We start from the raw sequence: 27,937 nt of genomic DNA, 5'->3' as shown, positions 1-27,937 counted from the left end.
ACAGAAGGAGCAACATTCACCCATCTGCCTGGATATTGTCGAAGGATGGCTCCTTGGCGGTTATAAAACATAACCGTGTGCAACTGTGTGTAACGCATTATTCTTCACAGGTTCTTCTGGGAGAGGGAGGTGTGCATATGCACAGTAACAAAGATATACCTCAAGGGAAAATTTATTTATATTGCTGAATAATGATATATCCACATGCACCTATGAACATGCGTATCAATTCACAAAAATGTACCATTGGGATAGTTTTTTTGTCTCACAATTAATAAAATGTATTTTAAACTCTCCATGAAGTTATAATATTCAGTCGATAGACTTTGATCTTCCTGAGCCCCCCGTAGCTCCTGTGTAACTAATTTATCACACATCAAAATTACTCAGAAGCGTATTCTGCAGTAAGCAGTTGCCAGGAACTTCTAAGGAGCTAACTCAGGGTCAGTCCTGTCTAGGCCAAACAGGTCTCTAGCATATTTTAATTTTTCTGAGACAAATCAAATGTAAACGATGACTTTCAGGTCACTAACATCTAGAGAGTAGTTACTGCTTTCTCGGCAAATTACTGCTCATTTTCCCCACCCCTGAAGTGTAGTCAAGATATACCATTGACATATATTGATATCCTTTTTTTTTTTCTCTTTTTTTTTTTTCTTTTTTTTATTTCAACGTTTATTTATTTTTGGGACAGAGAGAGACAAAGCATGAACGGGGGAGGGGCAGAGAGAGAGGGAGACACAGAATCGGAAACAGGCTCCAGGCTCCGAGCCATCAGCCCAGAGCCCGACGCGGGGCTCGAACTCACGGACCGCGAGATCGTGACCTGGCTGAAGTCGGACGCTTAACCGACTGCGCCACCCAGGCGCCCCTATTGATATACTTTTAAAATGTCTTGTGTTTATTAAGCAAATATGTAAGTCCATAGGGGAATGAAATTCTATACTATTTATTGGCATTCTAGGAGAATTCCCCAAACATCTGTGGGATATATCATTACCTCCCCTGCAGGCTTCTTACCCAACACTTGGCAGATTTCAATGTTTATTCATTTTTGAGAGAGAGAGAGGCAGAGGGAGAGAGAGATGCAGAATCCGAAGCAGGCTCCAGGCTCCGAGCTGTCAGCACAGGGCCCGACATGGGGCTCGAACCCACCAACTATGAGATCAGGACCTGAGCCAAAGCCGGACGCTTAACCGAGTGAGCCACCCAGGTGCCCCTAACACTCTGCAGATTTAAAAAAAAAAAAAAAAAAAAAGATCTGAAAAATCTATTCAAGCTGTAGTTGGTATTTTTTTTCTTAGTTTTGCTCCATTGACTTGTGCTCCATAAACTGGAATGGTTAATGCATCCCAAGGAAGGTACTAACAGATGTTTTCATCGTTATAACATTTACGGGAAAGTCCAAATGGAAAAGTTGGGGCACCTTGTTCCATTGCTGTGTGACATGCTATTGGCAAGAGCACTGGACGAGGCATTTAGGGTTCTAGACTCCGTTCTGTTGTTGACTGGCCACTGGCAGGTCAAACCTAGCTGAGCCCTAGCTCACTGGGACATAAAAAGTCCAAGTAGGTGATTCTATTCTATTCTTTCAGAGCATCTCTGCTCATTTCTTTGATCATACAATTTCTATAATCATTGCTGCTGCTGCTTCAGCTGAAAATAAACTCTGAACGGCAGTCCTGTATTTGCCATCCAGAATGCAGAGGAGTGTGTCAAAGGCAGTTGAAGGGTTGCAATTCGGGGCCTGAGCGAGACATGAAAATGCAAACAGCAAATATATTCCCAGAATGGCAATGATACTTTTCCAACCTATGAAGCCTTGTAATTTTTTTTATTATTTTTGTAATGTTTATTTAGTTTTGAGAGAGAGAGACAGAGACAGAGTGCAAGCAGGGGAGGGGGAGAGAGAGAGGGAGACAGAATCAGAAGCAGGCTCCAGGCTCTGAGCTGTCAGCACAGAGCCCGATGTGGGGCTCGAACTCAAGCCGTGAGATCATGACCTGAGCCGAAGTTAGACGCTTAACTGACTGAGTCACCCAGGCGCCCCTGACCTATAAGGTCTTTTAATTAAGGGGACAGTGACCAGAAAGGCTCCATTTTCCACGTGTGACTGAGCCAGAGGAAATGTCACTGAACTGTCATAAGAGACCTAACCTAGTTACAAATATGCATATCCCATTTTTAAGGGACGTTAGACACAGCAAGGTGCTCCAGAGGAACTGTTGTGGGATCTTTGTTTATGACCTTTTGAAAGCCATACAAATATCCCGGTGAAAGAGTCATGACAGCAGGGCAAGAGGATACAAGCTGCTTCCCAAAAGGCCTTCTTTTCTCATCTCAGAAAACATCTGTGAGGAAGTTCCATGCCCTCATCGGAATGGCTTTCCCTAAACTGAATTTAATTACAATAGATAATTAAGTCTTGTGTCCCTGGCTGAAAACTGCTAATAAATACGTGGCACTTGACATGAGATTTCTAAAGAGAAAGCTGAACTTGTTTCGCACTGCGTCTTATTTCTTTCTCAACTACCTGTTAGAAGGAGTGGACTGGCTTTAGCATGTACCTGGGAGGAAGGAGGAGGGCGGGCTCCCCTCACCTCAGTTCAGAATAGCTTGATTCTGGGTGGACGACAAGTGGGCTGGAGAGGATTAGAGACTTGGGGGTGTTAAGGGCAAGGAAGGACCCAAGGGGAGGCTGGTCCAGCCCTCATTTAGCAGATGAGGCAACAGGAAATGAGGTGGTCAGGGGCACACAGGTGCAGAGAGGTGACTGGGGAGCCACCGTGGTGTTGGAGGAGCAGACCGATATGCCACACGCTCTGAAGTTCCTGGAGGGGTAGATCCAAAAGACAGCAGAGCACCAACTACCCACCAAGGGCAGTGCTCAGAGAAACCGGCAGGGCTAGGATTTTGTTGGGTTAGGTTGTCCCCATGCCACTTATTAGAGCCAGCCTGTCACTTACGGGCCTCTTTCCCTGTCAGGTGCACTGCAACAACATGTTTGCTAAAGGTGTGAAGATTTTCAAGGAGGTGCAGTGCTACTTCCGCTCTGAAGCCAATGAGTGGGAACCTAACGCCGTGTCCTTCCCCCTTGTCCTGGACGACGTCAACCCCAGCGCTCGCTTTGTCACGGTGCCCCTCCACCACCGCATGGCCAGCGCCATCAAGTGCCAGTACCATTTTGCTGACACCTGGATGATGTTCAGTGAGATCACCTTCCAATCAGGTTGGGAGCTGGCGGGGGGGGGGGGGGGGGGGCGGGGGTTCTCCTGTGGACATGGGGGTCGGGTGGTGATGGAGGAGGGTGGCGGGTCTCTGAGAAAGAGGGTTGCACGGCGGGTCCTCGTCGACAGACAGAAGAATCTTCTGTGTGACTAGAATATTTACTGGGCTCTCCCATATTGTCCAAGAGGCATGTAAAATAAAGCATTAAAGCGTGAGAGTCCAATGTGTTAAAGCTATATCAATCAAGCCAGCTAAGGGGAAGCACACTCTTAAAACATTTAAGTAAGAATTTCTAAATATACACAGAAGTAAAGAGAACAGTGAACCCCACTGGTCAGTCACTCAGCCATACTAACCACTGATGTTTTTCCATGCTTGTTTTATCTGTCTCTCCCTTTTGCTGTCATATTTTAAGCAAATCTGAGATATTTTTTGATTTCATTACTAAACATTTGAGAATACGTCAAAGAAAATAACATCGTCTTTTTTTTTTTTTTCCAACGTTTTTTTAATTTATTTTTGGGACAGAGAGAGACAGAGCATGAACGGGGGAGGGGCAGAGAGAGAGGGAGACACAGAATCGGAAACAGGCTCCAGGCTCTGAGCCATCAGTCCAGAGCCTGACGCGGGGCTCGAACTCACGGACCGCGAGATCGTGACCTGGCTGAAGTCGGACGCTTAACCGACTGCGCCACCCAGGCGCCCCAACATCGTCTTTTTAAACATGATGCCTTGTAAGCTTAGAGCATTATAACATCTAACAGCATTTCTTAGTATGTAATTCCTTAATATTATCTAATATAATCTAATTTGTTAGTATTATCTAATAGACAATCATAGATACGTCTAATGTTGTCTGCAACTACAGCTGGCTTGATTGAATTAGGATCCAAATAAGGTCCTCTTGGAAGATTTTCTTTATTATGTTCCTAAGTGTCTCTTTTAATATAAAACAGTCCTTTTAAAAACATCCATTCTGGTTTGACTGATTGCTTTCTTTGATGTCATTTTCCAGAGCTTCTATCTTTTGTCATTCCAATAGACTGGAGGTGATATCTACAGGCTAATTTGATTCAAGTTCGATATTTCTTTTTGTCAAGAATTTGTCATAGATAGGGTGGTGTCCTTTATGTTCAACCCCATCATGGGGATGTAATATTAGATTCTCTCACCTTTAGTGGTGCTAAGATTAATTTCTGGGCTCAGGTTGTCTCCATGAACTGATGACCACTGCTTGAATTATTTATTTCATTAGGGATTCTAATTCTTGCATTCCTTCGGCATTTATTAGCTGAATTTCTTCAGATTAGTAGAACTGTTCCTCATGAACTTGCTTACCCTGAAATACAGTTTACATTGGAAGGACAGGATACACGATTAATTTTTTCTCTTTTCAGAGTTGATGCCCTAGCAACTTCTGATAATGTCTAATGAGTTTTGTTTTGTTTTTCATAGTTGTTTTTTTTTTTTTTTTGGTATCATTATGCACTCGTTGCATTTTTATAAATTCAATATGTTTAATCAGTTGCAAACAGTTTCCTTGAAGGAAAGAGCCTCTTAGCACTGTCTACCCCATGCCCACTCACCCACTGTATTCTCTCCACATCTTGCTGAATTTGCGTCTGAATTCCTGTGCGTGCTTTATGATAATGTGTGGTCACAGCCCTCTGAACCACTATTCCTTAAACTTTTTTGTACCATGGCAGCCAGTGTCACTGCAACAAACATTTCACAAAACAAGAGTTGCCCTTACTATATAGATGAGTGGTGATTTTTAAATTTAGAATATTATATGATTTCATTTTTGAGAAAGCCCGGTGGCAACCCACTAAATGGATTTCACCATGTGCTAGGTCACAATCTACCTCCAGAAAAACCACTACTTCACTGTCTTCTCCCCTGCTCTGACTCACCCTTCTTTTGTAACAGATGCGGCCATGTACAACAACTCTGGAGCCCTGCCTACCTCACCTGTGGCGCCCACAACCTATGGTATGTGTGATCTCTAGTTACAAAAGGTCAACTGAGGGTGTCTTCAGAGGATGGAGATGGGCGGAGATTCGCAAGGGCCTAACTGTCTGCGTAGGAGGCTTTATACCAGGTGGCTTTGGATGAAGAGTAGCTCTGGGAAGGTAGGCCAGTCCACCTCCAAAGTAAAGGACCCCCAACTCACTCTTCTCACTGCCGTTCCATGTGACTCTTCAGCTAAAGGAGAGTCTGGAGTTGCTCCAGTGGCTTCATGAAAGTTCAGGTTGCTTGGAACAGAAACACGGGAAGGGACATTTCTGAGTAAGACCCATAGTGGGGATCTCAGTGAATGGATGGAAGTCATTAAACAAAATGCTAGTCTCTCTAATTGGAGATACATGCAAAAGCGTGTCCAGCGCCTCAGATGGTCACCGGTCATATGAGTAGCAATCTGGGAAATACAGGTGATTGAGCGTCTCCAAAGAGAACTCTCAGCTACCTTGGCGTGCTTCACAGAATGAGAAGGGTGAAACTGGCTCTTCACCTGTTTTTCACAAGGTATGATTGGGGGCCAGTAGATCCAGGCAATGGTAATAAAGGAACAAAATTTGAGGATGAATGCAAAACCTCTCCATTATCCAGTCTGATAGGTGAGGAGGAGAAGGCTACTGTCCCAAGGAGGAGGCCTGTACAGTGTAGAAGCGAAGTACTACGTGAGTAGCAAGACCCAAACGAAGCAGAAGCGTTGAGGTGGCATCTTGCAGAATTATCCTGAAGGAAGAGTTTCTACCTCCCTGTCTCTGGTCCAGTCCTTCATGCCTTGCCTTGCCCCATAAGATGATGGTGTTCTCCATCTTTCTTTTCCTGATGCCAGATCCAATGCTTAAAGTCGATGACAGCAACACTCGGATCCTGATCGGCTGCTTGGTGGCCATTATCTTCATCCTCCTGGCCATCATTGTCATCATCCTCTGGAGGCAGTTCTGGCAGAAGATGCTGGAGAAGGTGAGGAAATGCAGAACAGTCATGGGATAGGAACCTACCCCACCCTTGCCTAAGCCACTGTTGCCCTAGGAGAAAATGGCAAACTATAAGAACTTGTAAATGCTTAGAGCATTAACTGGGGCTACTAAGAAGCCTGGGAGTGGAGACGCTTGTTATTGAAAGGAGTCAGAAAAGAACAAGCTAAGTCCATTTTCTCATATTTGGAATGGAGAGTTTGGAACCTCCCTAGAAAACTCAGAAAACTCTTCCTAATACATTGAATCTCAACTCAAGCATCTCCCTTGAAGGTTTTGATTCACTGGGTTTGGCAGGGGGGAGTGCAGGAATCTGTATATATATTTTTAATTTTTGAATTAAAAACACCTAGGCGAAACTTCTGATAATGCTATTCCTTCCCTTCCGTTACAGTTTACATTTGTGTGTGTGTGTGTGTGTGTGTGTGTGTGCAGAAAAACATTCAGCCTCATTAATATCCAAGCCAAGTTTCTTGTAATCTTATTCCTACTTCTTTGTGTACTTGGAAGTTATGATGACGCATCTTTCTGAGTCCCTCTTCAGATTTGTTTCGTCCAGTCTAAATTATCTGAGTAATTTTTTATACATTTGTCTAATACTTGACAGTCTGCAAGGACTTTTTTCACGTGTATTATTTTACTTGAACCTCAATGAATACTTCCAGTGAGCTGGGCAGAGTAGTTATATTGAACTGTTTTTCTGTTGAGAAAATGTGACGTGCTCAAGGTCATACAACTGGTATCCTATTTTCTATGCTCATTCCCATCTTGAAATTTGTTGACGTTTTTCTTCCAAAATATGTACATTCCACCAAAGATGGAATATCTATGACTTTCTTTGGTTTCCTAAGGCCAGATAACAGCTTTCTGGGCACTCCTGCTAAGCATCTGATGCTCTTGGGGTCTGCTGATGATTACATATGTCTACATTTGGCCGTGGACGTCTTCACTTGATCAATGAGTTCAAAGGGATGTGGACCGTGAGATGTTGTAGAAGTTCTGAGCTGTGAGGCATGATAAGGCAATGTTAAAACCTTCTTTCTTCTAGAATGCTGGAACCTACTGGGTGTCTAGATTCAGGATGAGGGGCAGCAAAGAGTACTGGTGGTAGTAGAAGCTGGTGGACTAGAGATTCATGGGACAGCTGGAAGCTACTGTATGTCCTTGAGTAATTTGTTATGACTGCATTTTCTTTGGGAAGAGGGAGTCTGTGTTCTATACTCTATGAGCTATTTCTTTCTTTATTGGAACCAGAATTTACTGGACTTCTCTGGGTCTTTCTTCTGAGTCTAATTGGAATATGTTCATGGGTTGGAAGATGACTGTCAGATTGGAGACTCTTTAAGTAAAAGCGAGAGGAAAAATTTTGCCCTGGAATATTTAACTTGGTCCTTCAAGAAATCCTTTCTAACCCTGTATATCCTAGTAAGATAACTCTGGATGCTCTTGAATGACCCAAGATTTCTTCCTGGGGACAGAATTTGTGTGTGTGTGTGTGTGTGTGTGTGTGTGTGTGTGTGTAAAACCCTTAAGCATGCACATATATTCCAAGAAACATTACTCAAAATAGCTTTAGACTAAGCATTACTTGTAGGATACTTTTGGTGGTGTCATTGTTTCTTTGAGAGAGTTAACCCATATTTACTGAGTACCTACTATGTGCTAGATCCCATGCAGTATCGAGGATGTTGCTGCAACAAAGGACTTTTCAGTCTAGGGGATGAAGCAGACATCTAAGTTTCTCCTGAGCAACCAAAGTGTGTTTGTTGGAGTGGAGTGGAACATTTTACATGTTCAGATCCAAATAGTCACATAATTCAGATTCTGGCATTTTCCTTTGGAAGGAGCAGGTAGGTCACATTGAACAGGATGCCAAAACAATTTGTTATTTTCATCTTCCTCTCTCTTTACCAGGTGTAATTCACCTCAGTATCCTCAGGGCTTTTCTTTCCCATTCTGCAGCCATTTTATTTTTGGCTAGTAAAAATGAAGGATTGAGGACATATTATCCTAACCTACAGGGTCAGAGTGATCAGGTGGACTGCAAACCCATCATGTTGCAGCACGTTTGTTGACTGAATGAGCATTTTAGTGTATGTCTACGCAAAATCAAACCAGTTGAAGGATAAGTCTGCAAAAATCTATTATTTAATAGAACATCAAAAACTCTGCAAGATTGAGAAGATCTTTGATTGGCTACTGAGGGGTTCTTCTAGTGTCACGTAAATAACGCTTCTAAGTGCTTCAGTGAAAGCTAATGAATGTTGGCAGCATGGAAGTTCAGATGTCAGATTCTGCCTTGACACAATGAAGGATTATTCTAAATTTCTATGACACAGGCATTTGTGGAACCAGACTGTGCCTTATCCTGTCACCTGTGGTGCTTCGAGAGTTTAAGAGTAACAGAGAGGTATCTCAGCTGAGTGAAAGAGCTGGGTTTGAGGAGAGGAGGAAGTGATGATCCCCCTTCTGCCAACTTGCCTTCCCTATCCTTCTCCTTCAGGCTTCCAGGAGGATGCTGGATGATGAAATGACAGTCAGCCTGTCCCTGCCCAGTGAGTCCAGCATGTTCAACAACAACCGCTCCTCATCGCCAAGTGAGCAGGAGTCCAATTCCACTTATGATCGCATCTTTCCCCTTCGCCCTGACTACCAGGAGCCATCGAGGCTGATACGAAAACTCCCAGAATTTGCACCGGGGGAGGAAGAGTCAGGTGAGGATGACCGAGTGGCAGAGAATGAGGGAGACGTCTTGACAGGGATAATGAAGGTGTGATGCTTTGCTCCTACTCAACCAAATCTTGGTTTGATCGAGAGAGGTCCACATTCTCCTGAGAAGTTCACACCCTTTTTCTAGATTGATCTGCTGCTTCTCCTACCCTAATCTGAGCGCCTCTCCTTCACTACTGCACATAGCCGGTGTTTGAAGGGACCCCCAGGTCAGAAGAGGAAAGGTGTCCCCTAAGTGTTAACACCAGAAGACTCAAAGCAGTCCAACTAGTCTGATCTCCTCATTTTCCATAGGAAGAAGATGAGGAAGCCCAGATAGGGTACTCACCCACTACTAAACATCATTCATGGTAAATTCAAGGCTGGCACTTCCCCTGGAGAAAACAAATACATGAAGCTAAAGACATCCTAGAATTCCCAATTTTTTTGGCCATCTAGATAATAGAGTTTATCTAATTTTTGTTGATTTATCTTTGGTGAAAGTTTATTAGAATAATACAAAAAATTTTTATGACAGCAAATATTTCTTGCCTTTCTTCAGTAAAAGCATTGCTTTGGTAAAACTGTGCCAATTGATTCACATCCAGGTTTTTTTTTAACGTGTTTCAGAGTGACATCAGAAGGGATTCTGGGGTCATCGCTGGGGCTCAAAGTAGCTTCTCCATAAGGTCAGCAACTGAAGAGTGATCCAAGTTAGTAGAAGAACTGGGGGGGGGGGGGGGGGGGGGGGCAGGAAGAGCTGGATAGAGAAGTAGACAGGACTAACTGGGGTGCATAGGCTTTTCAAGGGCTCTTTTCAAAGGAAGGAAGGAAACTAGCATGTATTTATCATTCCGCAGACAGCAAACATTGAAGGAGCACATTGAACTCAGGCAATTTTACAGAGATAGCAAGAATAAGGGATATAAACGAATTTATTTCCTAGGTTGAACTAAAGTAATTTATGTATTTTCCAAAGTCTTAAAACATCTCCCCCCTCATGTTTTAATGTTTATTTTTAATTTTTTAAAGTTTATTTATTTTGGGAGAGAGAGAGAGAATGAGCTAGTGAGTGAGAAGGAGAGGTGGAGAGAGAGGGAAAGAGAGAGCATTCCAAGCAGTGTGGAGCCTAACAGGCTCGATCTTATGAACCATGAGATCACTGTCTGAACCAAAATCAAGAGTCGGACGCTCAACCCACTGAGCCACCCAGGTGTCCTGTAATGCTTATTTTTTAAGGAAGGATATATCTTAAACTAGATCATATAATCAGAAAGTTTTTTAAATCCCTAATATAGGTTATTAAATCAATGATGGTGTCTTAAAATTAAAGAAACGTGATTAAATCTTCAAACTTTAATACTCCTGCCCTTACAGTGCATGAAGTGGCCTATAGCTTCACCACAATCCCATAAGATTAGCCAAGGAGGTTGTTGGTGATCATGCAGTTTGAAAAGAATAAGAGAGAAGATGATGGTCTACATTCCAAAGGCCCTAAGAAAGAGTCTCTAGAGGAGCCATTCTCCAAATGACAATGGCATGGGGTATGGTGGGAGATCTTGGGGGCGCCTCCCAGTCTCCCTGTCAAGATGCCCCTTGGAGTAAGACTCATTGCCCATGTCTTCCCAGGCTGCAGTGGTGTTGCAAAGCCGGCCCAGCCCAGCGGGCCCGAGGGGGCGCCCCACTACGCGGAGGCTGACATTGTGAACCTGCAGGGGGTAACCGGAGGCAACACCTATTCAGTGCCTGCTGTTACCATGGACTTGCTTTCAGGAAAAGACGTGGCTGTGGAAGAGTTCCCCAGGAAACTCCTAACGTTCAAGGAGAAGCTAGGAGAAGGCCAGTTTGGGGAGGTGAGTTGAGTCTTCCATTGGGGTCTCCAGTTCTTGGTATCTCAAAACTGTCCAGTAGAGCATAGGACCCCTTTCCAAAGTGGATTCATACTAGAATGTCTCCTTCACTTATCTCTCCTCGCCTTGTCTTTCAGAAGGCTGGTGTTGGGTCAACCTCATCTCTGCGAAATAACAGAGACCCTGGGTCTTCTGATTTCTGTGTAGGAGGTTTTTTTTTTTTAATGTTTTTTATTTTATTTTATTTTATTTTATTTTATTTTATTTTATTTTATTTTATTTTATTTTATCTTTTAAATATGATATTTATTCTCAAATTGGTTTCCATACAACACCCAGTGCTCACCCCAATAGGTGCCCTCCTCAGTACCCATCACCCACCCTCCCACCCCCCATCAACCCTCAGTTTGTTCTTTAAGCCAGTAAGTCACTGGACTTCAGATATCCTGAAAAACATTCAATATTTTCAGCAACTTTTACGATAGGTTACAGAGGGTGGGGACCCATAAGATGTGATCATCTTTTATAAACTGTCCAAGAACATCTTGCTGCTTGATAGGCACTTTGTTTTCTTCCTTTCAATGGGAGTTATGTGTAAAGTGGTCAAAAACAACCTCGCCCCTGACTTTAGTCCCAGAATCAGCCACCAGGGAATGAACTGCCAACTGAGATAAGGAGGAGCACTCTTGCCAATTGCCCTCCGAGTGATGCACGTAATAGTGACTTTGCACTCTTCCATCGGTCACATGAACCTTCTGAGAATTCCAAGCCATGATTTAAGTGGCAATAGGCACTTCAACAGTGCCATCTGAACTCTAAATGAAATATAAGAATGTGTTATTGGTTTTCAGTATGGGTGGCGCTCTACCCTTGGGTAGGTTTGGTGTTGGTGGGGGTAGAAGGGTCCACGGCATCTGTTTGTGATGTTGTAGGTACTCATTCTGTCCCCTGGGTTGAAAACACAGGCTCGTTACGCTGTTGATAATACATCGGGGTTACTTACATTGCTGATGCCATACCAAAGGATGACTTAGAGAGGAGATTGCCATGTGTTTTGTATGATCCGCTAACTAAACTCCCTTGAGTCAAAGTTGGAGCATTTATGCCAAGTGACATTTTATAATGGACTGTGCTGTAATAAAATATCATGTTGTAGATTCGTTGACATATTTAATGTTCCAATCAATGTATGTTTCTTTCACAAAGCAGTAACGTATCATATCAGCTGGGTACTTTACTGTTGTGTGTGTCAACCACTTGAATTAAAGGTGTGTCACACGTATCTTAACAGTCTCTTGATGATTTTTACTGGAGTTGTTAAGAGTTAGCTTGTCTCCAGGAAATGCCCAGCAAGAGCACTGAGGCGTCTTCAGGAGAAACGATGATGCTGAAAGTAGGTGACTTTTGTCTAGGTTCATCTCTGTGAAGTGGAGGGGATGGAAAAGTTCAAAGACAAAGATTTTGCCCTAGATGTCAGTGCCAACCAGCCTGTCCTGGTGGCCGTGAAAATGCTCCGAGCAGATGCCAACAAGAATGCCAGGTCTGTGGTCTGCATTTTGAATTCTCCTTTATGTATTTCACCTTCGGGATCAGGAACACCCCTGGAAACCTTTGAGCAATTTTTTCTTTTGAGATGGGAAGGTCTGTGAGCTGCCTCACCTGTCACTGTTACGCTTTATTTTTCTGATGGGCTGTCGCCCTCGTCTCCTCTCCCCTCCATCCCTGGCAGACGCAAATGCCCACCATCCATCGAATTAGCTACCTATTTACCTCCTAACTCCTTCTGCACAGAGCTGTACTTCCCAACACACACAACAGCCTGAATATTTGCTCCTGCCATGGTTATGCACAGACATACTCCTGAATGTCATTACCACGTCTTGGCAGACTTCCACGTTCACACACATCTCTCTTGCTGAGTCTCTTCCGTTCTCCTTTTTTCGCATCTCTACTTACTTTCTCATCCCTTTTTTTTCTCTTTTATGCTTCTTCTCTTCTGTGTCCAGCAACCCCCCAAATGAGAAGCTACCTCTACTTGGAAAAGTATCCATGGACCTCAAAGCAAAAGGATCCACAGTCCTTTTAGCTGTTTCCCAAACTGGCTAATAGTCTCTTGGATCCTTTGCCACATAAATTGCAGTTTCCAGCCATACTCCGTTGTCTGACAGCCTTTCCATTACAGTAATGGTGAGTTAATCCTCACCCAGGGAGGCGTGCTGGTTGAAAGCTGGTTGTCTGTGTCTCAGAGAAGTCTGCACATCTGGGTAACGTATGTATTTTCCCATTTGTGTTGACTCGATTAGTCTCACTGATACTCACAGTGAGAGAAAACTTACTATTCCTATTCCCCAAATTATTGTCAATTCCACGAGTGGTGGTAGAGTTTCACTAAAAGTGTTGCAATGGACAGGATGTGGAATGAAGAAAGGTGAGGGAACAAAACTGGAATTTCAACTGTGAGAATTTCAATCTTTTTTTTTTTTTTTATGTTTATTCTTGAGAGAGACAGAGAGAGAGAGAGCAAGCGGGGGAGGGACAGAGAGAGAGGGAGACACAGAATCCAAAGCAGGCTCCAGGCTCTGAGCTGTCAGCACAGAACCCCACACGCGGCTTGAATTCACGAGCCGTGAGATCATGACCCGAGCCGAAGTCAGATGCTCAACGGACTGAGCCACCCAGGCGCCCCTGAGAATTTCAATCTTAAGGACATCAGTATGCACTGATGACATCCTCTGCCTCCCTTAGAGAGATGGAATATTCTTTATATTGGCCTTAGCACATGATTGGAGAGAGTGGCAAGAGGAAGAAAGCGTAGGATGTGACAAAGCCTTTGCCCACTGTTTTGGTTGGCGAGGTTTGGTGTTTCTCCTCCTGTACCCACTGCACTTTAGCAGTGATGGGTGACGTAGGCTCTGCCCCGCCCCCCAAAGCCATGGAAACCCCTGGTTTGGAATGGAGGGGGAATCCAAGAGAGCAGGTTTCACATCACGACTACATTGATTTCAAGGGTGTTATATTAACACGATATGACTGCCAGTCCAGGTTCCTAGAAAACTCACTGGAGATGACTCCTCTGCTCCGATAGTTTCCAGAACGTGGGCCAGTGGTCTCACTAACGCAGCTATTGTTACTGGGAAGGTGATAGCCCACTTTGTGACTCAAGGGTGGTTGTCACTAAGTACTCAATCAGTTAACGGTCTTGGCCACACGAGTGCTGTTTTTGAAATGACCCCACATTACCACCCTGAGCTTTCAACAGCTCTGTTTTGAACGGGCTACTCAGTGTGTGTTGTGACTGACTGCTGGTGTGCCCTGTATCAGGAAAAGCCAGTATGAGGGGGGAAAAAGAAAAGAATGATCAGATAAACCAGAGGATAATTATTCACTTTATAAAAGATTTCTTTGCTTTATTCATAGAGTGACTCCCTGGCTTTTTAAGAAGATAAATCCCCAGGGCACTTAAGATACGATTACCAGTGAAAAGTTTCATTTCGCAGACTCGTTGTTAGCAGCGTGTATTCGATTCAGCCAAGTGGTAACCATTTTCTGTGTGGTGGGCCTTCTGTCAGGTTCTAGGGATTCAAATGTGAGCAGATCATGGTTCGTGTTCTCCAAAAGATTTCAGTTGAAGAGGGTGCATCCGATCCCAGGGTGAATAGAATGAGACAGTTTCCGGGTGCCAACTTCTCTGTCCTCTCAAAGGTTATCCAAAGGGAGACAAGACTTGGAATAATGGGCGGGACCAGGCTTTGCCGTGTCTTCTTCCCCTTCCTGTTTCTAACCCTGGCAACCTCTGGGTTTACCCGTGTCTGTGTCCTCCAAAGGAACGATTTTCTTAAGGAGATAAAGATCATGTCCCGGCTCAAGGACCCAAACATCATCCGCCTCTTAGCTGTGTGCATCACCGAGGACCCTCTGTGCATGATCACTGAGTACATGGAGAATGGAGATCTCAATCAGTTTCTTTCCCGCCACGAGCCCCCCAGTTCTGCCTCCAGCAACGCACCCACTGTCAGGTAAGCAAGCCAGCTCGTCTGTCCCTTCTGTGTGTTCCTGAGACAAACCTGGGCTCTGAAGAAGCGGAGCGGTGAACTTGAAAGTACCTTGGTGTTCTGGGATGGCAGGGAGGTTAGTATGCAGGGAATAACGGAGCAACTGTCCTGCAGGGGGGAAGCAAGGAGATTCACGGAGAGCAGGGAAGGGATGCTGAGGTCGAAACTCCAGTTCGTAGGAAGCACCCAGGGAATGCATGCCTTTCACGGCTCCCTCTTTCCGCAGGCTACTTTCTCTCTTCCTTTTTATTCCCTCAGTTATGCCAACCTGAAGTTTATGGCTACCCAGATAGCCTCTGGTATGAAGTACCTTTCCTCTCTTAATTTTGTCCACCGAGACCTGGCCACACGAAACTGCTTGGTGGGTAAGAACTATACCATCAAGATAGCTGACTTTGGGATGAGCAGAAACCTGTACAGCGGTGACTACTACCGGATCCAGGGCCGGGCAGTCCTCCCTATCCGCTGGATGTCTTGGGAGAGCATCTTACTGGTGAGTCCCTCACGTCTGTAAGCCCTACCTTAGCGACTGACGTGGAGGCAGGTGCATATGGCGCATAGGGACCCACTTTTAAGTTTATTTATTTATTTTGAGAGGAAGAGAAAGAGAACATGAGCAGGAGAGGGGCAGAGAGAGAGAGAGAGAGAGAGAGAGAGAGAGAGAGAGAGAGAGAATCCCAAGCAGGCTCCACACTGTGAACACAGAGCCCGTGTCAGGGCTTGAACTCACGAACCGCAAGATCGTGACCTGAGTCAGACCAGGAGTCGGATGCCCAAACGACTGAGCCAGCCAGGTGCCTCCACTTTATAATTTTTATTCAACGCTTGGTATTCTGGACCATGAGTGAATAGTTTTTCAAATGTCTCTTTTGGAGGTGTATTTGCTGACCGTGTATGTTTGAGATATTTTATTGTTGGTTTTATACCACTTAGCTGATTTGTGGAATTTTTAGACTTTAAACATTTACTTCCTGCCATGCTGCACACAGGTAATTTCGTCTTAATTGGCTAAATTAATATCACTGAGAAAAGCCTGGGAGCAATCTAGCTTTCCTTGTTTATAGTTAATCTGTTTATTCCTCTTTCATATTCTTAAAGGATTCATTAATTAAATTTGAAATGAAAAAATATATATAGCTATTTCCTTTCTCTCACCAAGATATCCATTATTAGTAGTTTGGCATATTTCCTTTGAGGGTTGTTTTCTGTACACACATTTCTGTGTATATATAGATGTGTGTGTGTATGTGTGTGTATATATACGTGTATATATATGTATATGTATATACGTATATATATACACAGTAGCCTCCCTTTATTTGCGGGGGAGATGTTCCAAGACCCTCCAGTGGATGCCTGAAACCACTATATATACTATGTTTTCCCCCCATACATACATACCTATAATAAAGCTTAATGTATAAATTTGGCACAGTAACAGGGTAAAAACAATAATAGTATTGTTATATTATATTGTATAACAAGATTCTGTTTATAACAAGATACTGTCATCAAAGTTACGCAAACATGGTCTCTCTCTCTCTCTCTCTCTCTCTCTGTCTCCAAAATATCGTACTATGCTCCCCCTTCCTCTTGTGATGATGTAGGATGATACAATGCCTACATGAGGAGATGAAGTAGGTGAATTGCGTAGGTGTTGTGAAGTGGCGTTAGGCTACCACGTAGCGTGGGCAGAGCGTTCTTGGCTTCTGGATCGCGGTTGACCGTGGGCAGCTGAAATCGTGGAAAGTGCAACTACAGATAAGGGGGACTCCTGTGTACAGATAATTACATCCCATAATTGGGACGATACGATGCACATATAACTCTACAACGTTAGCATTTCCTATGTCATTAAACGTTCTTCAAAAATATGATTTTAGGGGCGCCTGGGTGGCTCAGCCGGTTAAGCATCCAACTTCGGCTCAGGTCATGATTTCACGGTTCACGAGTTCGAGCCCTGGGTCAGGCTCTGTGCTGATAGCTCGGAGCCTCCTTCACATTCTGTCTCCTTCTCTCTCTGCCTCTCTCTCTGTCAAAAATAAATAAAACATTTACAAAAATGTGATTTTAATGGCTGCATCATACCCTATGGTGTGTGTATAGCCGATAATTTAATGATATCTCTGTAATTTGAGATGTCAGTGTTTTTCTGATTCCCACTATTATGAATGCTGCCTGTATACACCAGATTACGTAAGTCCTTACAAGGATCTTTACCATCTACCCGTGACGCACACATTTTTCCCATTTCTGATGTGATTATTGAGCAGTGCTCTCTTTGAAGGTATTATAGAGTGTTGTAAAAGATTATTAGTCTGAGATTCAGAGGGTCCTGTTCCAAATCTCAGTTTTTCCATGACTAATGGTCTTGCTATCTAGGAGATTTTTAGTAAACGTCTCTTGTCTCACTTTTCTGACCCAAATAAATAAGGGTAAATAACCTCATCTACTTGAGGGTTGTACTTATTGAATAGAAAATGTGCACGTATTTAATGCATGCTGATTACATCTGAATCCCATTGCTGTCACGTGTTAGTCTACCCTTCAAGACTGGGACTCTCACTGACCTGGGAAGCAAGGGTCCTGCATTCTCCCAGGGACTTCGGGCACCTAAACTAGATTTCTCTGTCTCTAACGTAAAGGCGATTGACTTTCCATTCTAATTTTGCCATTCCCATGGGCATTTTCCCAAGGCTACCCTACAGCCTGAAGTTTGAGCTTCTGACACTTGGTGGGAGAGTCAGGTGGCTTACGGCTGCACCTCTTTCAGCCCTGGGATCTCATCCCCAAGGGAAGCAGGTCTAAGCTGAGGCCACAGGGGACAAGATAATGATCTGCAGCTTGAGGCCCAAGCAACTTCATTTTGTTGTTGTTGTTGTTTTAAGTTTGTTTGTTTATTTTGAGAGGGAGAGAGAGAGTGTGCAAGTGCACGAGTGGGGGAGGGGCAGAGAGAGAGGGAGAGAGAGAATCCCGGGCAGGCTCCATGCTATCAGTGCAGAGCCCATCACGGGGCTCCATGTCGCGAACTGTGAGATCGTGACCTGGCCTGAAACCAAGAGTCGGCCGCTCAACTGACTGAGCCACCCAGGCGCCCCATTTTGTCAGTTTAGATTCTCCATGCACATCTTGGAGTCCCAGTCTTCCTTGCCCTGGGGCGTGGAAGGGGGTGACCAGGGCATGCAGATCTCACCCGCGCATATCATGCACCGGCTATCCTGGTTTCCTCTTCTCTTCCTTACGTGAACAGGGCAAATTCACGACAGCGAGTGACGTGTGGGCCTTTGGGGTGACTCTGTGGGAGACGTTCACCTTTTGCCAGGAGCAGCCCTATTCCCAGCTGTCTGATGAGCAGGTCATTGAGAATACTGGAGAGTTCTTCCGGGACCAAGGGAGGCAGGTGAGAACTGCTGGGGGTGGGAGGGTGTACACCTGGGTGCTTCACAAGGTGAGAAGAAGAAAGTCCTGATTTAGCAGGATAGCCGGAGCCGGGAGATGGGCTACGTGGATGGCAGTCTTTGGTCACTAATTATCCAGAGAGCGTGAAAGACTGAGGTCCGCCCCCCACCACCCCTGCCAGCCATACACTCTGCCCGATCCACATGGCAGGGATCCGTTCCGCCAGGTGCCTCTGCGACTCGAAGACAGCAGGAAATCAAATCCGCTCTCTCACGTTTGCCCTATTTCTTGCTGTGGACTGTATGGTTCATCTTCCTGGTTGAAACACTAAGAACAAAAATATAAGTTTAAAAAATGAATAAGGGATTCATTGGCAGTACCTAAAAACTTGGTTTGGACTAAATATTTAGCAATGTTTCTGGATTGTGGTGCCGGGAGATGAGCAGATGTGTCCAGAACTCGGGGAACAGCGGGGTCCCACGCTGACGAGGGTCCCGATTCCCAGTCAGGATACTCTAACATTTCTTTAGTGACTCGGTTTGTAAAGACCCCGTGACCTGTAGGATTTGGAGCTTGCTGATGTGGCTGGAGCACTGAGCCTCCCCAAAGTGGCCTGGCCACAGCACCCTGGAGGGTGGCAGTTGAAGCCAGCTAGTGAGAGGGAGAAGGCCTGCGGAAAATGAAAACGTAGGGGCGCCTGGGTGACTCGGTTGGTTAAGGGTCCGACTTCAGCTCAGGTCATGGTCTCACGGTTCGTGAGTTCGAGCCCCACGTTGGGGGGGTGGGGGAAGAAAAGAAAAGAAAAGAAGAACTGAAATCCTTAAATACATCGAAGTAAGCAAAAGATAAGAAAGATAAGCAAAAGATAAGAAGAGATAAGACAATATGCAGGTTGAAAGCAAGAGGAAGAGGGCCTGGGATTTCACTTTATCTTGCTGCTCTGTAGATCTTTTGGGAGCAGGGGATCCAAATGACCTGTCTTGGTTGTAAAATAATTGTGTTCATACCATGACAAAGGGCAAATTCACCCCTGTGTGCAGTGGACCAAGGCCAAGTGAGCGGACCAAGGAAAAAAGTGATTTTTCTACTGGACTAATACATCATGACACGAGGCTGACCTATTCTAGTTTTAATTTCTAACAATGCCCAGGATTTTATTTTTCTTATTTATTTTTAAATACTCAGCTTAAAAGGGTCCCCCAGTTCATCTTCACTACTAGTAGTGAGCCAAATGTATTTTCACCCACTACCAAGGGGTCAAATAGCAAAGTTAAGTTATTGAATGAAGCTGAGGTCAAAATCAGGTATTACCATTATATGCTCAGCGAACTTCTCCCCTATAAGCAAAAGTTGTAATTTTCGATAAAAATGTATTACATTTAGCACCTTAATCACTAAACGTAACTTGTCAAAGTTAAACTTTATTGTAGTCTACAAAATTTCATTACTTTAAATTTTATCCCTAAAACGTCCGTATTCAAATTTTAAGTTTGACATTAGAGTGTAGGGACAGCAGTTTCTCAATACTGTCAGCTGCAAGGTGGACTCTGAGGTCAGCAGACTCCTCTGCGTGGCCCAATCCGGGGCAGGGGGTCCCAGAGAACATTATGGGAGGAGCAACACGGATATTTCCAGCATTCCGGTGTCTGCATCCGGCTGGGGTCCTATTCTGGTAGAGGAGCTGAGACCACCTAATTCACTTTCTGCCCCTGCCGTGATGGGCTCCGCCAAGATAAACCTCAACACTTGGGCCGTAACCAGAGGACTTGGTGTTCTAACAACTTGCTTTTCAGTCTGAGACCTCTTTTTGGCTAGAGTTTCGCCTTTTGTATGACAGTGGGGACCTCAGAATGCTTCATCAGGAAACGCTGCTGCAAACAACTAGGCAAGACAAGCGAAGGGACGGGGGCCGAGATGTGAGCGGGAAGAACAGACACCACACCTGTTTTAGTTTTCAAGTTCAAGCAGGCAGGGAGGCAGACAAAACTATAATGCAACCATACTTCCTCCCCCCCCCACCCCCGCTTCTTAACATCCTTGTTTTCTGTCCACCTTTGTTTTCAAAGACCTACCTCCCCCAGCCTGCCATCTGCCCTGACTCTGTGTACAAGCTGATGCTCAGTTGCTGGAGAAGGGACACCAAGCATCGTCCTTCGTTCCAGGAGATCCACCTTCTGCTCCTTCAGCAAGGGGACGAGTGACGCTATCACTGCCTGGCGACATTCCGATGGCCCGGGTCCTTCTCACGAGACCTACCACTCACCCACGCCTAAGCCACTCCATCCGGACGTTGAATGGGCCGGGAGACAGAGGCTTATTCACTTCTCTGTCTCTGTCCCTGGCCTGCCTTCACTTCACTCCCCCACTCTCTACCCCTGACCCATATATACTCTTTTTTTTTTTTTTTTTTTTTTTTTTTTACATTAAAGAAGTCAAAAAGAAAAAAAAAATCCTAGGAAAGATAAAATCTAGTAAAGAAATCTTACTTAATATACCAAAGTGTTGGATAGCAAGCTAGACAATTTAGATAATTTATAAAGGTTAAATATGCTATGTTTATAAATGTGCAGATGCTACAATATTTTTTCCATGTCACCTTTCAAAATGTATCTTCAGAAAGAAAAAACTTGAAGAATACTGATATCTTAGGAAACGTGGGATTAAGCTTAGGGAAGACACTCGGTAAGCGTGGAGAATCCGATGAGATGGTTGGTATTCGGTAACTGATCAGAGATTTCTGAGTTTCCTAATGTGGCCTCTGGACACGTCCTACCCTCTGCCTTTCCTTCTCCTGTCAAAGTGGATGATACATGCTTGAAAAACCCCAGGTTCTCAGAATGGGTGTTTTGTTCATTTTGTGGGCGGGGTCAAGGGGGAGGTCTAGATGCATAGGAAATACAGAGAGTGTGTGTAGGAGAGAGCGTACCGCAAGGCCGTGTGGAGGGCAATCGTCATTTGCCAAAAAAGTACCTTGTGCGTGGAAGGGTTCCTGAACAGAGAATGGACATAGGAAAAGAAGTCTATGGAGGGCAGGTACACGTGGACTATTCCCTTGTGATTTCTGCTGAGGGTCCCCCACTTGCTCAGATATTTTCAGGCATGTGTTTCAGTGAGAGCCTGATGTTGAATCAGTAGAGACTGGTGTTTTGATATCTGGACCATGGGTCCTTTGGTTCGTCTTTTCCAAGTCTTTCAGCTCTTTTATTAGGTGCATCCCCTAGGGGACCCGTGGGCTGGGGTGTGTGTGTGAATTTCTCTGGCACAAATACCTGAAGGCCCTGTGGAGTAGGGAGTAGGTCTGTTCTGAGTGTTTCCAAAATGTTGACCTAGGGCCAACGAGGGAAAGTCGCAAAGAGATAGCTTTCCACTCCTTATTAGAGCAAGCATAACCAACAGAACACACGAGCGTGAACGGGTCATCTCCAGAGGTCGGGGGGAGTCCTTTGTTGCCGAAGAGTTTCAGATGCAGGCTGAGGAGCCAGGCAAGAAAGAGAGAGGCTTTGAAACCCAAGGTAAATGATTGTATGAGATGGTTGACCCTCCGAGTCCTTGATTGCAGAGAGGCACAGGATGAGCGTGAGAGAGAAGTCCCTCACTGCTCCTGCTTCGTGTGGAGGCTCTTACCCCGGCGGATGGTGCGGCCAGCAGGAAAGAAATCCTGGGGTTCTGGGTTCAGAAGCCACGGAAACTGATACACTATTTAGTAAGAGTCCCCTTGGAACAGATGATGAGCTCTCTCCTCCACGAGGCCTCAGACTTCATGAGAAGCAGGAAAAGGCGCCCCTCCATTCCCTCCGAGGGAGCAACAAGAAAAGGTTACAGAATACGCTTCCCAAGTGTAAGAAATAGTCTTGAGATCTTGGGTCTGCTTCCCTAGCCCTCACCCGGCCCCCTGTGCACAGTCGCTCAGGGACTTGACTGTCCTCCCTGGTTCGGCCTTTAACATCTCTCCAGGCTGCCGCAGAAGCCAAGTGCCCAAGTCCCCCAGACGGTCTTGTGACCCGAGCAGACACCTTCTCCCACAGCTGCCCTTCGACTCTGGGCTCCAGTCCCTGCCAGGGCTAACTCTGCCGAGATCATTGGCGTGGGGGTCAGGAGAGCGTTGGCTTGGAGCTCTGATCCTACTTCTGCCTCAAGCCAAGTGTGTTATTCTTCACACTTTCTGGAATCACTTCACCTTTCCAGACTTTACTTTCCCTAGCCGTCAAATGAGGGGATGGGGTTAGACGGCCTTGAAACCTCGCCCAGTTCTGATAGGTTCAGTGCTGGCTGGGTAATTGCATCTAGAGTTGAGGCAGAGTCTGTCATCTGGTCACGTGGTTGTCCTGCTCTGCCGATCGCGGTCAGCAAAAGCAATGATGCAGGGAACGCACTGTCATAGTCATAGTAACAGCGGCCACTTGTACAGCGCTTTCAAGTTCATCAGGCATTTCCATAGACATTATCTCATCTGACATGTGCAGGGCCAGACACATTCTCCTACGTCCCAGGACCTGTCACACTGCTTTCAAGACCAGTGTTAACGTCATGTATCCGAGAGCTCTCTAGAGAAACAGAACCAATAGGATATATATGTATACACACACACACACACACACACACACACACACACACACACACAAATTTATTATAAGGATTTGGCCCATGTGATTAGGAGGCTCAAAAGTCTCACAAGCTGTCCCCTGCAGCTGCAAACCCAGGGAAGTGGGTGGGGGGCCCAGTTCCGGGAAAACGGAGGACAGAAGACTGACGTTCAAGTTCAGCAGTCAGGCAGAGAGAGCAGACTCCCCTCCTCTGTCTTTTGCATCTTTTCCCGAGCGGCCCACACCAGAGAGGGCAGTCCTTTTCACTCAGTGCACCAATTCAGATGCTGAAGTCCTCTGGAAACACCCTCACAGAGCCACCCAGAAACCCTGTTTCATCTGGGCACATTGACACGGAAATTTCATCACCTCGCTGCAGGTGAAATCCAGCCCTACGGCCTATCCTCCGTTTTGCACCTGCCTCTGGTACACCCACAGGCAGCCCGCACCCTCGGCTTCTTATGTGGCCAGAGAGAATAACATCATCTCCCTGTCTTTGCCTAATCTCTCCACTTCTTTCTTTTCACACTTCTGCCTCAAACCACCGCACGCATTCCATGATCCCCCGTATAAAAAGAAAATCATATTGGAGATAAACTGAACGTGTCTGGATTTTCCTGGCCTTGAGCCACAGAGTAATTGGTTTCACGTGGCTCCCAAGCCCGTTCAGGAGGAACGGAGGAAGAAGGAGGAGGAAGCTTTCTGGCACTGAGACTCCTACCTTAGAGACCCTGCTCTAGCTCCTAGCCCGGCCATGCCCGCAGAGCCTCGCTGCACGGACCAAAGAAACCCAATAGCAGGACATGGTGAAGAAGGCTTAGTACGTAGAATTTCAAAGTAGCTCAAACTTCGATGAGAAGAACGTAGCTGGGAGCTTTGAGAAAAGGAGATAGGAAAGGGGACAGCGAACCACGGAGGCCTTGTTAACCTTCGTAGTGAGTCATCCCCTTCGTGACAGATATGAGCTACTTCCTATCCAGATTGTGTTTGGGGATCGTCAGATTTCACGTTGTACTTTTGCTGGTGAATGTGCTGCTAACTAGGTCCAAATCTGGATGTGCTGTCCAGACGCCTGTGTGATCAGAAGGGATCTGGAATGGAAGGAGGCACAGAGGGGAAAGTGTGGCCTTGATGCTGTGGAAAGATCACGTACAAGTACACAAGACAGTATGAGGAAGAGCATTATATGGAAAGGGAGTAACAAACAAAGAAAAAGAATAAATGAATGTGCATGTGCCTGAGTGGGGAGGCGGGTGGGGACTAGAAAGAAGGCTACACAAAAAAAGGTAAGGGAGAGTGCAGGGAAAGGACCCTGGGCGAGTCAGGGTGGCAAGGCAGAAACAGGTGGGGCAGGTGAGAATCCATGCCGAAGCATGAAAGCAAATCTCGGAAGAGAGATCCGAGAGAGGGCAGAAAATGTAAGTGTTATCGGAGATAAAAGGTAAATATGTGTAGGGAAAGAAATTCTGGATGACAGAGATGATAAAAGTATTTATTAAAAAATGAAAAGTCAGGTGCGGTGTATGAAAAGGAAGGGAGCTTTTCAGAGTTTTGGGAAAGGGAAGGTCCTTATAAAAACACATAAGCAACCATCAGGGAATGATCTAATTTCAGACGGGGGCGGGTGAGGGGGCGCCCCGTCGAAGTGTATTCTGGGCCCTGCAGGCGCTGGGTAAACGGTGGTGGGAAGAGATCGTTCCTTTGCTTGAACTGGACTGTGTTTCCCTAGTGCTGCTTTGGAAATGATTTATGGCAGTTCACGGGGCGTTGTTTCCCTTCCCTTGCTTCTGTTGATCAAATCCATTTAAAATAATGCCCATCACTGCTGTGCCCAGAAAAGCCACAGGGAAACACTGAAATAATAGGCCGAAGTTAGACAAGACCAAATCTCACTTGATATCTATGCAGAGAGGTATACGCCACGTTGGAAGCAAGTGTTTCTCTAGTCCCATCCAGACTTCCCGCGAGGAAGCCATGATGTGGGGCTGAGCCATATGTTTTGAGTAAAGGGGAACAGAAGAGGGGGAGTGTCTGCAAGAGGGAGAGATGAAGATATCCCAAGGAAATATTCCAAAGCAGAACAGCATCTTGTTTTGCCCCAAACTGAAAAGAAAATGAAGAAAATTACAGCCAGGGCCCAGATCACTTCCAGCATGTGGTTAATAAGTCTTTGATCCTAACTGGAATTTATGTACCTGCCATCTTGGCCTTTTCAGTAAGATCTCTGACCTCTGGCTGTGTGTACGGTAGGTCCCTAAAAGTTTCTGGAATACTGAGTGCAGATTCTGATCTATGCTGGGAAGTCCTTCTTGAGTTGAAAGCTAACATTTTTATAGAAACAGATGAACGCCTTTTCCACTTGGTAAATGCCTTGGAATGCTGAATCAATACGGAAAGAGACCAGAATGGTCAATGGTGATTGGATTTCTGGCATTTTTAGTTCTCTGGCACGATTAGCTGCATTGCTTGATGGCAGACAAGTGGTGGGTAATTATTTGCTTGGTGTATCCTTTATTTAAACACTTGTTATTTTGAAATACTTTAAGACTCACAAGAAGTTATAAAAAAGTAGAGCGGCCTTACCCTAACACCAGGCTTTCCCCATTGATAACATCACATGTGACTGTAGTCTATTCTCAAAACCAGAAAATTGACATTTGTAATTCTATTCATTAAACTGCAGACCTCACTCAGATGTCACCAGTTTGTTTTTACGTGTATTTATTTAGTTTCTGGATACTTTATCCCTTTCTGATTTGTAACCTGGCCCCGCGTGGGATGCGGCAGGAAACACACTACAATCCTACAGAATTCTAGAGAGAATACAACAAATTAATGTGTTCCTTTGTCAATGAGAAAGATCCTGCCTAGACCGCTTCCACATTTTCTGACTAGTTTTGCTGTTTAGCCTCTGGAACAACCCAAAAACAACTCAGAAGGATTTGGAAACACAAAAGACAGTGAGACCCGCACGTAGTTTGCTGGCTAGAGAATCAGTTGTAGGACGTTCTAGATGGTTCCTGCAGTTCCTACAAGTGGTAAGATTTGTAATGGTGGCAAGCAGGGGACTTAGGGTAAACGGGTCTTTTGGTCAAGAGCTAGGTGGCACTTAGTTGATGGCACCAGGGCTGGCTTGTGGAAGGAACAGAGTACGGTGGCATAGGGTCCCCTAACGTGTGATGAACACAATTTTCGGAGTAGTACAGACATTTAATTTGCCTAAATACCAATTCTTAAACGGAATGGCAGGTACATTGGACCAAATTAAATGTAAACACAGAAGCAACTTTGGGGGCAGTTGAAACTCTGGGTTTGCGGATCGCAGCCGTGAGTTTTGTGATGGCATCTTTAACGTGCCCTATTTAAGGGTCACAAGGTGGTAACCGTGTTCACACTGCTTAGCCTGTGTCCTGTAAAGTTCCAAGCATGTAGTGAGCACTCAGCAAATATTTGCTGAGTGTTGTTTTTTGAATGAATAAAAGATAGAAACCGAAACTTGTCATTCAGCGTAACTGGGGTGAATTTAGGGAGAATTGCTTTGCTATATCGTAGAGGGTTTATTTTCAAACGAAGACAGAAAAAAGAGCGCGCAGACTTGTACCTGGTGACGTTCATTCTCAGTTTGTATATTTTCTAACGATGACATCGATCTATGGAAATACCTCATTCCTTGAGGTGTTTAGACAGCAGTTCAAGGCAGTTCTCTGCAATGCACCCCAGCAAGAGCCCCAAACCCAGCCCATTTGAAGCTCTTTGGTTTCTCCTGCAGACACCTGGTCGAGAACTTGTAAAGGAGAAAGGTCAAAGTCCCAAGCAGGCCTGTGCTTACCCACATTCACAATTGCATATAAGGGGAGACTTTGCACAAAGACTTACTGGGAAAGCATAATGTGATAAGGCAATTACTTTGAGTGAAAACCTGTTTTCTTGCAAAGAGGCTTGGAAATAGTTGAAATTGGGGAGGATTCCTGCAAACACACCAAGAGTTTGTAATCTAGCCTATTCATTTTATGCCCTTTACTACTCATGATATCCTATTTTTTCTACCCTGTTGTCTGGTAACTTCCTAAGGGTTGAGTTTCTGAATCAACACGGCTCACTCTTCCTACGAGGAGGGAATATCTGAGCCTCATTTTGCGGGCTTTGGAGGATGATGTGTCTTGTCAAGGGGCAAAGAGCAAACTGATTGATTTCTGCTTAAAACTATCCTAGTCATTCCGAAACAGACTAGGTAAAAGTTCTCTGTATTAGAAAAGGAAACAAGATACCAATTGTATATTTTCTTTATTTATTCTCTGTAAGTCTGTCAGATGATAAATTGTAAATAACAATGATTAAAGAAATATGCTACTGACGGATCCTTCTTCTGTGCAAATAGCGCCGGCTCCTGGCTTTGCGATCTTCACTCCTTACAGTCTTTCTGGAGTAGTGAGGGGGCAAGGGGGCAGAGCCAAGGGTGTGCGTGGGCTTCGCGGGGTGAGTGGGGTCGGTAGGGGGTCTCTTGCGCAAGCCTGTCTCCTATTCCTTGACTGTGTACGGGAAGGAAAGCGTCTGGGTCTCTGGCACATCCAAACGTACTAGAGACCTGGAGTTTTGTGTCGTCCCATTAGCCCAGCTCCGGAGAGTCCAGTCCAGAATTAATTGAGGATGCTTTATTGTTGTTACAAAGTTGTCTTGCCTGATACATAGAAATCCCTCCCAAATCCAAAGATTGTGTGGCTCGAGACAGACCACGCATACAAAAAGCGACAAAAACTATGAACAGAATACAGACCGAGTCTTCATACGACACATTAAGATGAACCTCCCCTCCCCACCCCCAGCCACCCCCACAACATGTTTCTTGGTCTCTGAAGAATAAATTTATACTTTGAATTTTCTGAAGAATTATATGTTTTTTCAGCGATGGCCATGATAGAGAATGGATAAACATTCTCAGAGGACAATAATAATTCAGGAACACACACTCTGACCCCCAAAGTATCTAGTTTGATTTCAGTGCCAAAGGCCCGGGGATGCAAATATCTGTGTGGTGGGAGTGGGTCGGAGGCAAAGGAGAAAAAAAAGTAACAGACAGAGCAGAGATGTTCAAAGAGGTCCAATTCCATGGTCAACACCTGTTGCCAAGC

The 27,937-nt window shown here is 45.1% G+C and overlaps 1 protein-coding gene across 5 annotated transcripts in view; it reads left to right on the top strand.

The window, feature by feature from the left end:
* DDR2 (discoidin domain receptor tyrosine kinase 2) overlaps nt 1–27,163 on the top strand; it is a 157,081-nt gene extending 129,918 nt beyond the window's left edge. For 4 of the 5 annotated variants that reach the window (XM_040460990.1, XM_040460991.1, XM_040460992.1 and 1 more), the window contains 10 exons: nt 2,986–3,229; nt 5,158–5,220; nt 6,071–6,201; nt 8,719–8,929; nt 10,554–10,777; nt 12,187–12,314; nt 14,599–14,790; nt 15,085–15,319; nt 18,077–18,226; nt 20,292–27,163. In XM_040460990.1, the coding sequence (XP_040316924.1) occupies nt 2,986–3,229; nt 5,158–5,220; nt 6,071–6,201; nt 8,719–8,929; nt 10,554–10,777; nt 12,187–12,314; nt 14,599–14,790; nt 15,085–15,319; nt 18,077–18,226; nt 20,292–20,426 (1,713 nt within the window). In that variant the 3' untranslated portion in view covers nt 20,427–27,163. The remainder of the gene's footprint in view (nt 1–2,985; nt 3,230–5,157; nt 5,221–6,070; nt 6,202–8,718; nt 8,930–10,553; nt 10,778–12,186; nt 12,315–14,598; nt 14,791–15,084; nt 15,320–18,076; nt 18,227–20,291) is intronic. The other variant, XM_040460993.1, reaches the window with a different exon arrangement.
* The last annotated feature ends 774 nt before the right edge of the window (nt 27,164–27,937 follow it).

This window comes from Herpailurus yagouaroundi, unplaced genomic scaffold, assembly GCF_014898765.1.
Source record: "Herpailurus yagouaroundi ecotype Mexico unplaced genomic scaffold, PumYag 253, whole genome shotgun sequence".
In the NCBI taxonomy this organism is placed as follows: domain Eukaryota; kingdom Metazoa; phylum Chordata; class Mammalia; order Carnivora; family Felidae; genus Herpailurus; species Herpailurus yagouaroundi.
This window is presented reverse-complemented; position numbering and strand designations above follow the sequence as displayed.